Source organism: Plectropomus leopardus, chromosome 19 (genome assembly GCF_026936395.1).
Source record: "Plectropomus leopardus strain MGB_pleo_1.0 chromosome 19, ASM2693639v1, whole genome shotgun sequence".
NCBI classification, from domain to species: domain Eukaryota; kingdom Metazoa; phylum Chordata; class Actinopteri; order Perciformes; family Serranidae; genus Plectropomus; species Plectropomus leopardus.
In genome coordinates, this window is record NC_142194.1 from 28,647,432 (window position 1) to 28,661,649 (window position 14,218).

General features: G+C 38.3%; 2 protein-coding genes across 3 annotated transcripts in view; one reads left to right on the forward strand and one right to left on the reverse strand.

Moving 5' to 3' along the window:
• Positions 1-4,439, reverse strand: part of reep3b (receptor accessory protein 3b) — a 72,757-nt gene extending 68,318 nt beyond the window's left edge. The window contains exon 1 of the mRNA XM_042507327.2: positions 4,082-4,439. Within this exon, the coding sequence (XP_042363261.1) occupies positions 4,082-4,113 (32 nt within the window). The 5' untranslated portion in view covers positions 4,114-4,439. The remainder of the gene's footprint in view (positions 1-4,081) is intronic.
• A 7,608-nt stretch (positions 4,440-12,047) lies between these two features.
• The window catches only part of jmjd1cb (jumonji domain containing 1Cb), a 176,402-nt gene continuing 174,231 nt past the window's right edge, over positions 12,048-14,218 (forward strand). The window contains exon 1 of one of the 2 annotated variants that reach the window (XM_042508074.2): positions 12,048-12,437. In XM_042508074.2, the coding sequence (XP_042364008.2) occupies positions 12,282-12,437 (156 nt within the window). In that variant the 5' untranslated portion in view covers positions 12,048-12,281. The remainder of the gene's footprint in view (positions 12,438-14,218) is intronic. The other variant, XM_042508073.2, reaches the window with a different exon arrangement.

The following is a 14,218-nucleotide window of genomic DNA, read 5'->3' on the forward strand; positions in this document are numbered from 1 at the left end:
GCCACGTTTATTCTTCCCTTTGTGTTTTGAAAAAAATCTGCATTTATACGACAAAATTGTGAGATTGATCCTCGTGTACACAAATCCTCAAAAACAACCAACAACACTGTTGTATGCATGCCAGGCCAATAGTTGGCGGTGTAACTTTGTAATGACACACCACAGAAGAACACCGCACACGTGCGCCAAGTGTGGCCGTGATGCCACCACTCTAACGGAGTCAGCGCATTGCCAGTTTACAGAAAGGGTGGCCTTTTCAAAAGATTACACTCTGGAACCGGGTTCTGAAAGTTTGTGTTTTCAGGCCCCCAAACGCAGTTGTTGTGTGAATGAAAAGCCAAACTGCAACAAAAGTTTAACGTTCTATGCAAGGCCCATTGCTGTGTAAATGGCCCCGAAGAAATCAATACACTTCCACTCATGAACACACTAGTTTTCAAATATTACATTAATATGATCTGTTCCTAACTATAACCAAGTGGTTTTTGTGCTTCAAGTTAACTATGCATTTACCATAAAGTTTCAACATATCTGCTATATAATAACATGCAAATTTAACATATCCATGGTTTGCAGAAACTTATAATGCCAACATTTTTCTGGCAATTGGGTTGAACAATAACACTGTGCTATCTGATAATAATTATGACCATAGAGGTCCACATTCTTGGGAAGCATATCAGCGTTTCTCAAGGCTGTTTAACTGCTGGGCAACTTAAATGCCTTTTGTCAGAAGGGAGGCTGTAACAAAGAACAGCCCACTGCGCTGCATGGAGAAAAAGCTGGAGAAATAGAGACTTGGAGAGATACACACACATATGCTGGAGCCATTCCTTGCAGGCGGCCAACCTAAAATTAGTTGGTCATGGAGTGCTGAGTTGAAAATCAGTGTCTGACTTTTTTTAACTGTTGCATGACTAGACAGTTTAAATGGTTGTTGGAAAGGAGATGTGTAGAGGCAGAAAGGGTCTGCTGAGCATGTTTTATGGTGCTTTCTTTCTTTGATAGTGAACATATTAGAAGTTTCCAAAATAAGTTTTAGTTCTCTCTTATTAAATGCATTGCCATTTAAGTTTTTCTTTTTAGTATGCTATTGTGAACAGAGAGAATAAAATTATTAATCCTTTTGAATTTGTCATTGCATAATTTTATAATTTTAACATTATGCATGAGCTGCATGCTTAGAGCATCCAACTTTACCCCATACACTGCAGCAACAGCTACTACCCAACAAGCCACTGTAATGGAAATTATCAACCCTCCTGACATGGGCATTGGACACTTGTCAAAGAGACAAGACCTAAGATCCAGTGTACAGAATCTAGGCCAGAATACTTCAAGATCAGTTTTAGCTTGCCCAGAGAAAATTATAGTAGACTCAGCACATCATACCATTACTGAGCTTCAGATATCTTTGTTTGTTTTACTCAACTTCAGTCTGGGGCATGAAGAAAATCAGTTAATTATCTCACCATCAGGGTGCTACAGTGTTTGCTTTGTAGATGTCTGTGGGTCGGACATCAACCATTCATACTGCAAATGATTGGACACCAAAATTGAGGACACTAAGTGTATCTCATTTTGTAGAATTCAATGTAATCCAATTGTACAATGCAGTCAAAGCACTGTTCATCTGATGCAGATATATATAAACTCTAAGTGAAGCTAAATGTCATATATATATATATATATATATATATATATATATATATATATATATATATATATATATATATATATAAAGAGAAGAAACCACCATTAAGTCTTCACACACCTCTGTCCCTGCTGATTTTTACTGTTCTCCAGTCTGTCTGTGGCATCTAACGGACCAAAACAATCAAAACAACCACACACACAGAAAGTCTGCAGCAGAGCGGTGTCCACAGCTCTGTTCTACTGGCAACGGGAAAGCAGTCTATAGTCTAAGTTTAAATGGTTTACCCATGTTTAAAAAAATCCTGCATGCACATGCAAATTTTGGTGGACAGTGACTAATTTATTTAATATTTTAAAAAAACTTTTTGTCATACTTGCTGAAACTCTCACTATATTCACACATAAGTACATGAGACATATATTCTATAAAATAAAAAAATGTTTTTCCTTTTAGTGCTTCTAATAGCATATGCTAGAATCTACCATGGCTGAACATAAACAACAACTTGGCAGACCTGATTAAATGTGACTCTGTTACTGCATTGCTTATCTCTCACCTGAAATGTTTTTTTGAAACATATTTTAGTGTACTGTATAGCTGTAAAATGAGACGGTTCGCTCCAGGCAGTGCTCGGTTTCAGCTTGACATGGCCACTGGGTCACAAACTATCCATCTCATGTACTACTGTGTGGATGAAAGTTTTAGCAAATATGACAAAAAGTATATTTTTTTCAAAAGTTATCTATTGTAGCTTGAACCTTAGAGTCACTGTTAAGTATAATGTCCCAGAGTAAAGAGGCACACCAACAACAAATGCTGGACTGTTTATTGGAAACCAGCAATGGGCTGTTAATCATTAATGGACTTTGGAACAGTCTGGTGTGTGATGAAATGCAGCACAGAGGCAGGAGAGTAGACAAGGTTAAGGACAGGTTATGACATGTCCAACAGGCATGAAAGTTTAAAATTCTCATCTGCTCCCAATGCTTAAACCTGGGTCTCGACTAAACACTGATAAACTGCATTATTACCTGTGACCACAGTCTGATACAGAAGAATATGTTCAGAATCCAACAACAGACGGCTTGTGATCTAAAGTTGCATGTGAGGGAGAGGCTTTTTCACATTTTCCTCCACTCCCTTCTGTCCTTTCCGCTACATTCCTTTCCTCCATTATAACAAGTTACGTAACTTCTCCTCCTGGATGTATACAGGCAGGAAAAAAAAACAAAAGGGAGAACAGGAGATAGACAGAATGATAAAAGGGTATGGTGTTGGGTCAAAAGATGACACTTTTACCCCAAAATATGCACATCTACACTGTATTAGCCCTTTGAACTGTGAGCAAGTTGGTCCTATTTCTGTTAAAAAAAATGTGGAAATAGGAAACCAGCAACTTGGTAAGAAATGTTCCACAAATTGTAAGAAATGGACAGATTTAGATTTTTTTTTAATTGGGGGAATGTGTATAAATATCATAATTGCATATTTTTAATTGTGTTACAAAATCTGTATCATTTTAAGCATGTTTTTTTTTTATAAGTTTTATAACTTTCACCAAGTTTTAGGTATGTTTTTAAACTTTGACCTTATTTGACCAATGTTCCGTAATTTTTTTTTAGCTGTTTTCTTCTTCACAAGGTAATTTTCCCCAGGTAATTTTCTTGTACTTTTTCACATTTCTTGCTAATTTGGGGGTCATTTCTTCTTTTGTTGCTCAATGCCTTCCTACGATGTTTTAAAAACGATATTTTTGCTCAGCTTTCAGATGGTTAAATTTGAATCTCTGACTTCTGCTTTATTCACGAGGGACCCGAGCAGCATGACAATAGAGGATGAACTATCAAACCAGACAAATCCATGCAAAGCCAAAGAAATTCATTTGATGCGGTTAAATACTATTTTCCTCCTGCGTGCTAACTATGCTATGGCTGCCAGGTTAAACTGGGCTGGGCTGGCTAATAATATCTTCAAGATGACAGCTGTATCGGACACTCCTTCACACATGAACAAGTAGAACTTGAAAGTTTCCACTTTCAACGATACTTAAAAAAGGTACGTATTGTAGCGGCTGACTCATCAACCTGCATGATCATGATTCATAAACAACATGCTAGCATTAGCTTTAGTCGCAATAGCAATTTAGCAAGGCTAGCCGTTAGCTATTTATGCATTTGTAGAACGTATAAGTATTTATGTGTTTTTGTGGTAACTGTTTGTCGACACAAAATATGTCGTTTCTTGTTGACAAAGCTCCCGCGCTAGTCTAAAAAAATAAGGTAGGTCACAACTTAGACCAAGGACGCTAACAAGTTAGCCAAGCAAGCTAACAAAGTTCAATCCCTCCAGCAGCGATTATTTTCGCCACGAAGTAAAAGGACCATTTGAGTTCAGTTTCAGCACTTGAATGGTCTTAGTACTTACACAACCGTTCTCGAGATGATCCAGGACACCATGTTTGCTGTACGGGGATGTGTCAGGTAGCAGACAGCCCGGTGATAATGTTAAATGCTAACCGTAGCGCTGGAACGGTAAACTTCTTAAACCCAAACTTCGATGAGCGGATCCAGGAGCAGCTCGCTATCTCGCTGTACATCAGCCGACCAACATGTTATAAAAAAACCTTCACTCTCACTGCTCTGTCTCCGCAGCCATAGCTCAGCGATGGGATATCTATCCAGTGTGATTCCTTTTGTTTTGTGTAGCAATCTCTCATCCCCTCCAGTTTTCCTCCTTCCTTCTCTACTTTCCTCCCCAATTCCTGGCACCAGAACGGTGCACACAGATAGCCACTGACGTCAACAGGAAAAGAACTGCCTCCCGGACACACTATTGGACAATTCATTCTGTTTACAACAAACACAGACTATTATTGGTTGGCTGCGTTTACCCATGTGACTTCTGCGTTTGGAAGAAGCGGTGGAATTTCAAACTCAGCGACCTGTGCGCTAATTGGTCCGTCTCCGATTCGTGGCGAATTTTGTCCAATGAGTGAGTGAAGTGATGAGTTTGTTTGATGGCTTTTCCAATCGTTTTCGTTGGGGAGCTTTTTCCTAACACGGAAACGGACGATAACTTAATTTTATGCAGTTCCTTTACTAAAGTAAAAGTACTAATACCATCCTGTGAAAATACTCTGTTTTATGTAACAATCTTGCATTGAAGATGCAAATTTGAGGAAAATGTACTTAAAGTAGCCTATTAAAGGTAGAACTTAGAAGTACCCAAGGTAGGAAAGAAAACAACACAAAATTATTAGAAAATTAAATTAAAGAAAATTTGAAAAACATACTAAAAACTCAAATAAAAATAGAAGAAAACACCCACAAAACTCAAAATTATTTAACAAAAAGAAAATAAAGAACACCATCCAAAACTCAATAATATTAAAAAAGAAAAGAAAAAACTCACAAAGCTTTAAAGCTTGTAAACACTCTGAAGCATGAGCAAATTGGTTTGATTTGTGTAAAAAAAAAAAACAGAGGGTGAAGGCAAAGGACCACTTAACAAGACACAGCCCAAAAAATACCTGAAAGTAAGCATCAACAAAAAAAAGAAATAAAATGATTTCTTTAAAAAACAAAGATGTCAAACAACGTACTGATGATTTATTTTAATATATAATATAATTATAAATACAGTCTTCTAAACATTTTCCCTTTTTGGAGGTGATTTACTAATAACCCCCCGCTTATAAAGAAAAGAAAAACCTTTTACTTATTTCTTGCACTCTATGGGATATTTCTTGCCGTGTTGGTCATTGCCTCTTTTCACATCTTCTTACAGAATTCAAACCACTTTTCTAACATTTCAAAGTGTCAAATAGTTTGTGAAAGGCGTCTGAACACAAGAAAACTGGTATCCATCCAGGTTTCAAAGGGTTAACTGTGAACCATTAATGATGCTGTGAACCATTAATGATGCATTACTCCTTCTGCTCTACACCTCTACTCAACCGGGAAGTCTTATGTATTTTCTTGACCCACTGTGTGTTGTTGAAATGTAGCTACACTACTATATTCTGTAATAGACAATTTATTTTAAGGAAAAAATGTGTATAATTTTAAGAGTTTTACACAAGGGACTGTACTGAGGCAACAGCAAAATGCTGTAAGATTAGATGGCTAAAAAATAATTTATTTTATGTATTTATTATCGTGTTTGTACAAAAGGTAAGTGGCTTTGAAAAAGACAGCCTACTGACCAGCTGAAACACAAACGCAGTGGACTGCCTTTGTCTTGCTCATTGCATAAACCCCATCAGTCTTTAGGTTGTAATCATATTCATTACAGTTTTCCATACATAGCACTTGGCAGACACAGTCCCCATCTGTGAACTTCAGCATGCCTGTCTCTTTGTGTGTGCATGTCAGTCTGTGTGTGTAGATAGTGATATCTGAGCACATCAACGTGCCTGTGAGCCTGTATGTGTGCAACTATGAGCTTGCGCCTTTGTGTATTTACAGATGTGCATGTTTGTGACCACATGCAGGCATATGCGTGTTTTGTGTACATATGATGCGAGTATGTGCGTATGGTGGAGGAGGGGGCTTGGATTCGTAGCTACTTGTTATTCATGAAGGCAGCTACTGCAGTGTGCAGCAGTGTGAGGGAGATTCCCAGTGGAGCTTCTCTGGTCACAGTGCTTGTCTGGGACAGCATCAGCATCAGGATCACAGCTGAACAGAAAACACCTCCACATCGAGCACTCAGCTGCACCACTGCTAGCCTCACAGTACTGTCTAATGTCACGCACAGCTGCAAAATCCAGTCAGACACATATCTGCAAATAAATCAAACCGAGCAGAGATATACTGGAAATAAGCCCTTGGTTAAAAAAAAAAAGTTTATTGGTCATGACATTGTTGGTGCTTGAGGGTATTCAATCAGGTGAGGCATCACTATTCAGTTATATATACATTCACAACCTGTTCAACAATACATTCATGGCTTTATCAAGAATACAGTATACAGTTCAGTGCATCTGCTCACTGACATCTTACTCCAGCTCTCAACTCTTCAACTCTGAGTAAATTGGCTTGATTTCCTTCAGAAATATGGTTTAAAGGTACAAGTTAAGAGTTACAAGAAAATTACTTGATTACTTTAGAAGAAAAAAGAAAAAAGTAAAAAAAAAAAAATGTATTGTGTATATATTATGTATATGTATGTATGTATGTATGTATAGATAGATAGATACATACATACATAACCATTATTGTTATCATTGGTAGTAGTAGTAGAAGTAGTAGTAGTAGTAGTAGTAGTAGTAGTAGTAGTAGTAGCAGCAGCAGTAGTAGAATATTTCTTTGGACATTTATTTTCTAAAGTGAAACCTGAGTTAACTGGATTGATTACTTTGAAAAAAATAACCCAAAAATTTGCAAAAAAACAAAGAACAAAAACACAAAATGTACATAGAAGAAAAATGACCAGAAAAAGTGTTTTTAAAAAAAGAAACAACCCTTTTCATGTAATTTGAAATATACAATTCTGATCATTCTAAATATAGTTTTCTCAACATTTTACCAGTCTTAGTTCACACAATTTTCGAAAACTATAGCCCTTTTTTGTTTTTGAAATAAATCAAACCAATTTGCTTAGTGCTCAAAATACCTCTGAAAGACATTCAAATTCAGCAAAAGAAAATAAATGTCGATCCTGGTTTGAAAAGGATTAACTTTGAATAATTACTCCCTCTTAATCTTTTTTAATACCAATTCTAAGCTAAATTTCTTTTCACCTTTTCCAGATTTCTTGAAATATTTCTTATCAAGTTGCTCTTTGCCGTTATAGCCATGTTTTCAAAAGAAGTCAATTCAATTTGCTCAGGTTTCAACAGGTTTCAAAGCAAATGCATGTGGTAGTGTCTGAAAGCAGTACAAGAAAATTGATGTTGTTCCAGTTTTGTTGCTTGAGGTGTCAATTGTTAATTTTATGTCCTGTTCATGCTTCTCATTTAACATGTTGCTTTGCGAGTGCATTGCACAGTTTTGCTTCATATTTCCCTTGTCGTATTTTCCCATCCAGATGACATACCTGCACTCACACACAGTTTTGTAGCATTCAGATTGCTGCAGGTATCTTGTGAATCTCTAATTTGACCTTTTGTCCCATCTGCTTGCTTGAAAGCAGTCATTTACCTGCTTGTCTCACAATGTCTTAAGCAAACACTTCATCAACTCTGGAGGCTAAACAGGCACTTCAAAACTTCCCACAACATTTTTAACTCTAGCAGCTCCTCTTTCAAAGATATAGCCTATCTATATAACATTTAAGGCCCTGTGTGTTGATAGTTTTGTCCTAGTGTATCGGAATTAGGAGCATCTATTGGCAGAAATGCAAAATTCAGAAGTATGTTTTCATCAGTGTGTAATTACCTGAAACTAGGAATTGTTGTGTTTTCATTACCTTAAAATGAGCCATTGATATCTACATGAGAAGTGAGTCCCATGGATGTATTAACAGACCTGGATGCAGTGTTGGAGGCAGGACCCCGTTTATTTCTATGAAAGTTGCTCAGTGAAGTGAAGCCAAAAAAGCTCTATTTTGGTCTATTGGCTCTGCTTCTGCGTCATTATGCCGTAAGAGCAGGTGCACTAAAAACCTCTGCCGGCTAAGCCATGTACTTCTGGTTTAGAGCTCTGCTAACTTGACAAGGAATAAATGGTAAAATGGACTGTAGTTGTATAGTGCTTTTCTCGTCTTTTTGACCACTCAAAGTACTGTCACTGGTGGCCGAGGCTACTGTCCAAGGTGTTTCCAGCTACTCAGTAACCATTAACACACACTCACACCCTGAAAATGCTGCATCAGGAGCAATTTGGGATTCAGTATTTAGCCAAAGGGTACTTCTTGATTAATACTTGACTGGAGTAGCTGGGGATTAAACCACTGACTTTTCCATTAGTGGACAACTTGCTCTACCTCTGAGCCACAGCCGCCCCCAATTAAAATTATTGCTGTTGTTGCTCCTGTAGACTTGTTATCGTACTGAATAGATCAAATCCTGACGATCAAATGATTCATTTTTTGGGGGGTTTGATGCTCAGAAAATGTATCCACTGATTGACAGACATCTCTTTCCCATAATAAGAAAGAAAAGTCTTTATGGGTCCAGTGGCATGAAGTGATGGACTTGGAATTAATTCCACTCTTTGGCCACTGTGAAAATTGACTTTAAAACCTGATGCACTTCCTGGTGTCCTGGTGAATACTATTCTATGCAGTTGGCCATGTTATTTCTATAGTAGCCTTCAACAGACAAACCAAATACTGGCTCTGGATAGGGCCATTTGCATTTTTGTGTCGGCTTTGTAGTTCTCCTACATCAGTTGTGTCCAAAGTCCAGCCTGGAGTCAGTTTGGGCCTAGACTGAATATAAACCACGCTCAGCTTGTCTTTTATGATATGATTAACACAATATAGGTTAATCAAGCAGTTTGTATGCATGCGCGCAGTAGGAACTGTGTAGGTGAAAGTAATGTGTTTACATAAACAGACAGCAGAAAACAAACAAACAAGCAGTTACATAACGCCACATATTTCCTGCCACATGACAAACATGGCTACAGCAAGACGCATTAAGTCAACAGCATGGCTCCTGCTTTCAGGAGCGATGGAAACTTGCATACTTTTTCATTTACAGATGAAACAGTTGGATTTGTGTCATTTGTGTGTGATTTTTTGAAATAACACATATAATGTGAGAAACAGCTGGCTCTCGGGTATTTTCACATCATCTTATCTGGCCCCCATTCAAAAAAGTTTGGACACCCCTGTCCTACAAGCTTAGCACATGTGAGAAGCCTCAGATGATTGCAATCTGCGATCTCACCACTAGGTGTCACTATCTCTTACACACTATACCTTTAAGGTGCAAATTTCCACCTTATTCCAGTCTGACCACAAAGCTGTATTTGGCCTCTGTGTTTATCCGCCACAAACACCAACAAGGTGACTGTACAGACATTATTATTCAGTTGTTCAGTTTGTATAGATGGGAGTCATTTCCTCACCTCTAAAGAAGGTGAATTTACATCTGTTGGTTTGTTTGTATTGTTGCTATTTTTACAATTGGGCCAAATGGATCAGAAATCTATGTTGCATTGAATCTGAACACACCTTCTCCATCTGGTGCAGAGTGCTGCTGCCCAAATTTGAGCAGGTACCTTGAAATATGAATACATACAATTTTCAGATAATTTTCTGGCTAAATTCTTTGGCTAAATTTTGTGTCATGTCTTCTTTCCTTTTCTTCTTTTTCTTGCTTCTGTCATCTCTTTGCTCATGTGCCATTAGAATGACTTTGTTTATTCAGCATATTTTTTTCTTCTTTTTCTTTGCAGCTTCTCTACTCATCCTCCCCTGCTTCTTTTCCTGTATCGTTCCATCTCTCCCTTTCTTTCCCTTATCCTCCTGCATCCCACCCTGGAGGTCGCTTCAGGCAGTTTGCTTCCTCCACACTTCACACACAAACCTCTATACTGTCCTTAAGATCCCTGTGCTCTGCACACACAAGCGAGAGCACACAAGCGTGCAATCCTCCATGGAGCCACAAGCACACTGGACACACACACAAACCTTCCCTCTCTTGTTCTCCTTCTCCCACATTCTCTCCTTTGCCAAGTCTCTCTCTGTCTGAGGCTGTAAGGAGCAAGACAATGCAAACTAGTAAACTAGCAAATCCACACTGAAAGAAAGACACCAAACAGGTCAGCTGCATTTAAAATTCTGAATTAAATGTTCACATCCCAGAGCAAGATTAAAGAGGTGTAAAATACAAATATAAGCAGCAGATTATGAAGTATGGAACTATAGATAATAGGAATATTGAGGCCTAACAATAATCTATGTTTAACCCTTTGAAACCTGTGCAAATTGGCTTTATTTAATTAAAAAACATGGGAATAAGGCAATGAGCAATGACATTTGAAATGACCCCAAAATGGCAAGAAATTAGTACCTGTACATTTGGAAATAATGATGATAATAATAATAATAATAATAATAATTCTGTAATAGTTTAAATATGCAATTATGGTTTCTCTAGATGTGTTTTTCCCCTAGCTTTTTCTTTTTGTGCTTGATATTTTTCTCTAGCTTTTTGAAATAATCTTCTAAATCTACCAATTTCTTGAAATTCTTAGAGCATTTCTTAAAGTGGGTCATTGCCTTTTTCCTAATGTTTCTGAAAGAAGTTACACCAATTCATTCATGGTGCAAAAGTTTAAATACTTGTGAAAGGTGTCTGAAAGCAGCACACGAAAATTGCTGGTATAAACCTGTGACACCTGAGCAAATTGGCTTGATTTCTTTTAAATGACCCAAAATTTAGCAAGAAATTAGCAAAAAGTACAAGAAAATTACCTAAAATTTTGTATAAAAAGAGAAAGAAAGAGAGAGAAAGAGAATGTAAAAACAAACAAACAAGCAAATAACCATGAGGAAATCTTTAAAAATTAGAATAATTTTGTAACATAATTTTAAATAGATAACTACGATAATTAAAAAAATGTTTCTTTCCTAGTTTCCCCCCTTTTTTCCCCTAGACATTTTCCCCTAGCTGTTTTATTTTTTAATTTTCAATGTTTAACTATTTTCTAAATCTGCTAATTTCTTGCAAATTGTGAATGCATCTGAAAGCAAAAAGTGCAAAACAAGAAAGTGATGTCCCTTCAGGTCTTAAAGCACAGCAGTCATGTATTCGTATTTATTGGTATCTGTTAAAATTTGAACAGCAGCACTCTGCGACAGATGGAGCTCTGACTGATACCAGCATAACGTGTGTTACAGTATTCCAGGAAGGAAAACTAAATGCACATGTAATCATATGAGTAGGAGACAAAAATGACCTTATTTAGAAGATTTTCTTGATCTGAAAAAAGCAAGACTGGACAATATTCTTCACTTGAACCTCAAAACAGAGATCTACATCAAAAATAATAACCTGCCATATAATTTCAGACAGGGAACCTATCTTGGTTGGATAGATAGATAGATATTCCTTCCTACCCTTCTCCACACACACACACACACACACACACACACACACACACACACACACACACACACACACACACACACACACATATCTATAGATAGATAGATAGATAGTGCTGTTGTTGTTTGTAATAGTAGCAGTAATACCAGCAATCGCACTAGGACGAAAAACAGTCCACTGTTACAGTGGTAACAGTAGCTGTCTACACGTGCTGTTAGCAGTAGTCGTGGCAGTTCTACATGTACAAACAGTAGTAGTTTTGAGAAAATAGTACCGATGGGGTTCAATTGAGCGGAGGGACACAACCGTGCTGCGGCCTGTGAATGCCTTGGGATCCAGCGGAGAAAGACGAGCATGGATAGCGGCGGTGATGCGGTTCAGTGTTCCACCGTTTTTTCACGCTCAGAGAAAAGAGACTGACGCTCTAGCGGGTGGAGACTGCTACACATTTAAATCCCCCGGGTCGGTTTTTCAGCGTTTAGCGACAAACAACTTTTCCTTTTTTATTTTCTTTCTCCCGTTGGATTCTTTAGAACTGGTTTAATGTCTTAAATGACAGGTCTGTAAGGGCGTCGTTGTTGGGAAGTTTTTTCGCGGGGGGGTTTTGACCAGCGAAGGGCCATGGCAGTCGAGGCTCGGCCGGAGCTGGTCGGGAAGCGGTTCCTCTGTGTCAACGGGGACGAGCCGCCTGAAATCGGCGACATCGCTCAGTGGCCGTGGAGGTCCGGGGTCATACGAGCCGTTAACCATCGTGACAGCGACAATCCCGATCTGACGGTAAGGCAAACGCTGATTTTGTCCTCCGCTTTGGTCTGTTACATGCAAAGCAAATGGGAAAATCTCTGCGGTTGGTGGCTAGCCAGCGAGGCAATGTTGTAGGCTTGCCAGGCGGAAATTATTATGTGGCTTTCTCTTAGTTATTATGGCTCTTTGGACCAAAGGGTAGGATATAGCGCTGCTATTCATCATTGTTTCGCCAAAATATGTGTCATTGTTGTGTGTAAAACTTTGATTTGTTAGTTATTTGCCCTCTTAACTTGCAAGTTAATGGGAGACAGACTACCAGTAGGGGGTTATGGAAAGCAAACAACTCGCGGTGGTCCAGACACTGTGCTTATTTACACCAAAACCTTAAAACTTCTCCCCCCGAACCATTTACTATGTCTAAGACAAGCCTCCATGTTTTCACATTTAGTACAAAGAATGGTAAAACCACAGTGGGCTCCATGTAGGTAACGGTACACAATTTCTTTCACCCATAATGTAAAGCGTTAATTTCAAAATAATCAATTAGTCTACGAGAAGCACCTGGCAGCATTTGAACCATGGATCGTGATGTCCTCTGAGAGCGGCTGCATTTGTAAAAGCATGTGGAGGAATTTGAGTCCCGAGCAGCTAAATGCTTTAATCTGCTGTATACTGCAAATCAGCTGACGGAGGTATGGTTAGATTATAGATTTACCATACACTACAGCCCTCACGTTAGGCTAATCCCCAATATCTCCTGGTTATTGGTCACAATCCATATTATTTGGTTGTCGACCATAGAAGCTCCGTCTGCCTGTATTTTTCTGGCGGACAACAACCTCTCCGACTTGAACAGGGAGGCAGAAATGCTTGGGAATTTAATGTAAAATATTGTCCACAATTTCAAGACAACTCCATGTAGTCACTTGTGGAGCTTTCAGGCGCAGACATATTTCCTGCTTGATGTGTAATTATTGCTTTCCCAATACAGTCAGTAGGCAGACAAGGGCTGCTGAAAATCTTAGCAGTATATTGGTCTGAATATCCCCCTCCTTCAAAAAAAGAGCTATTTTCATAATTGGCAAACATGCCAAAAACAGCAAACAATGAAATATTTGCCCTGACAAGCCCTTGGCTGGCACATACACAGTACTGTCTCACTGTACTGTGTGCCTGTTCCCGTTTTCTTTTGTTTGCTGAATCCTTCTATCTGCCTGTGCAGATTACCAGCCAAACCCCAGCACAGTTATGATTTGATCATTTACTGTGGTTTCTGAGGACATAATGTGCCATTTCTTGAGGACTGTAAGTCATCAGATATTACGTATCTGATAGGGTTATTTGCTATGTGTGACTTAATTTGGGTGTCATCGGTGGCTGTCCGATTTACTTGTTTGTGTGTATTTTAAAGCATTTCGTCCAGCATACATGCATGGGTTCTTCTCACATGTACTGACTGCGCGTGGAGCCTTCTATGTGATGTAGACAGTAGATACATTTCAGGTTAAATGCTTCAAAGCTTCCAACTGAAAGTTAACTTTGAAAGGCATTTAATAAATGTCTATTATACATCTATTTGTCTTTATACATTTAGAGTTATTTGTCTTTACATGTTTAGATTTTGGTTATTTAAGGTTGAAAAGCGAAAATTTAGTAGAGGTCTAGTTTTAGCCTAAATGAATGAGTAAACAGAATCTGTGACAAAAAATGGTCATAATGTAAACAAGGGGGTATGCAGAACAGGTCTTTAGGTGTTTTTAATATATCAAATGATTATTCTAAAATACAATCAATCAACAATGGGGCTACAT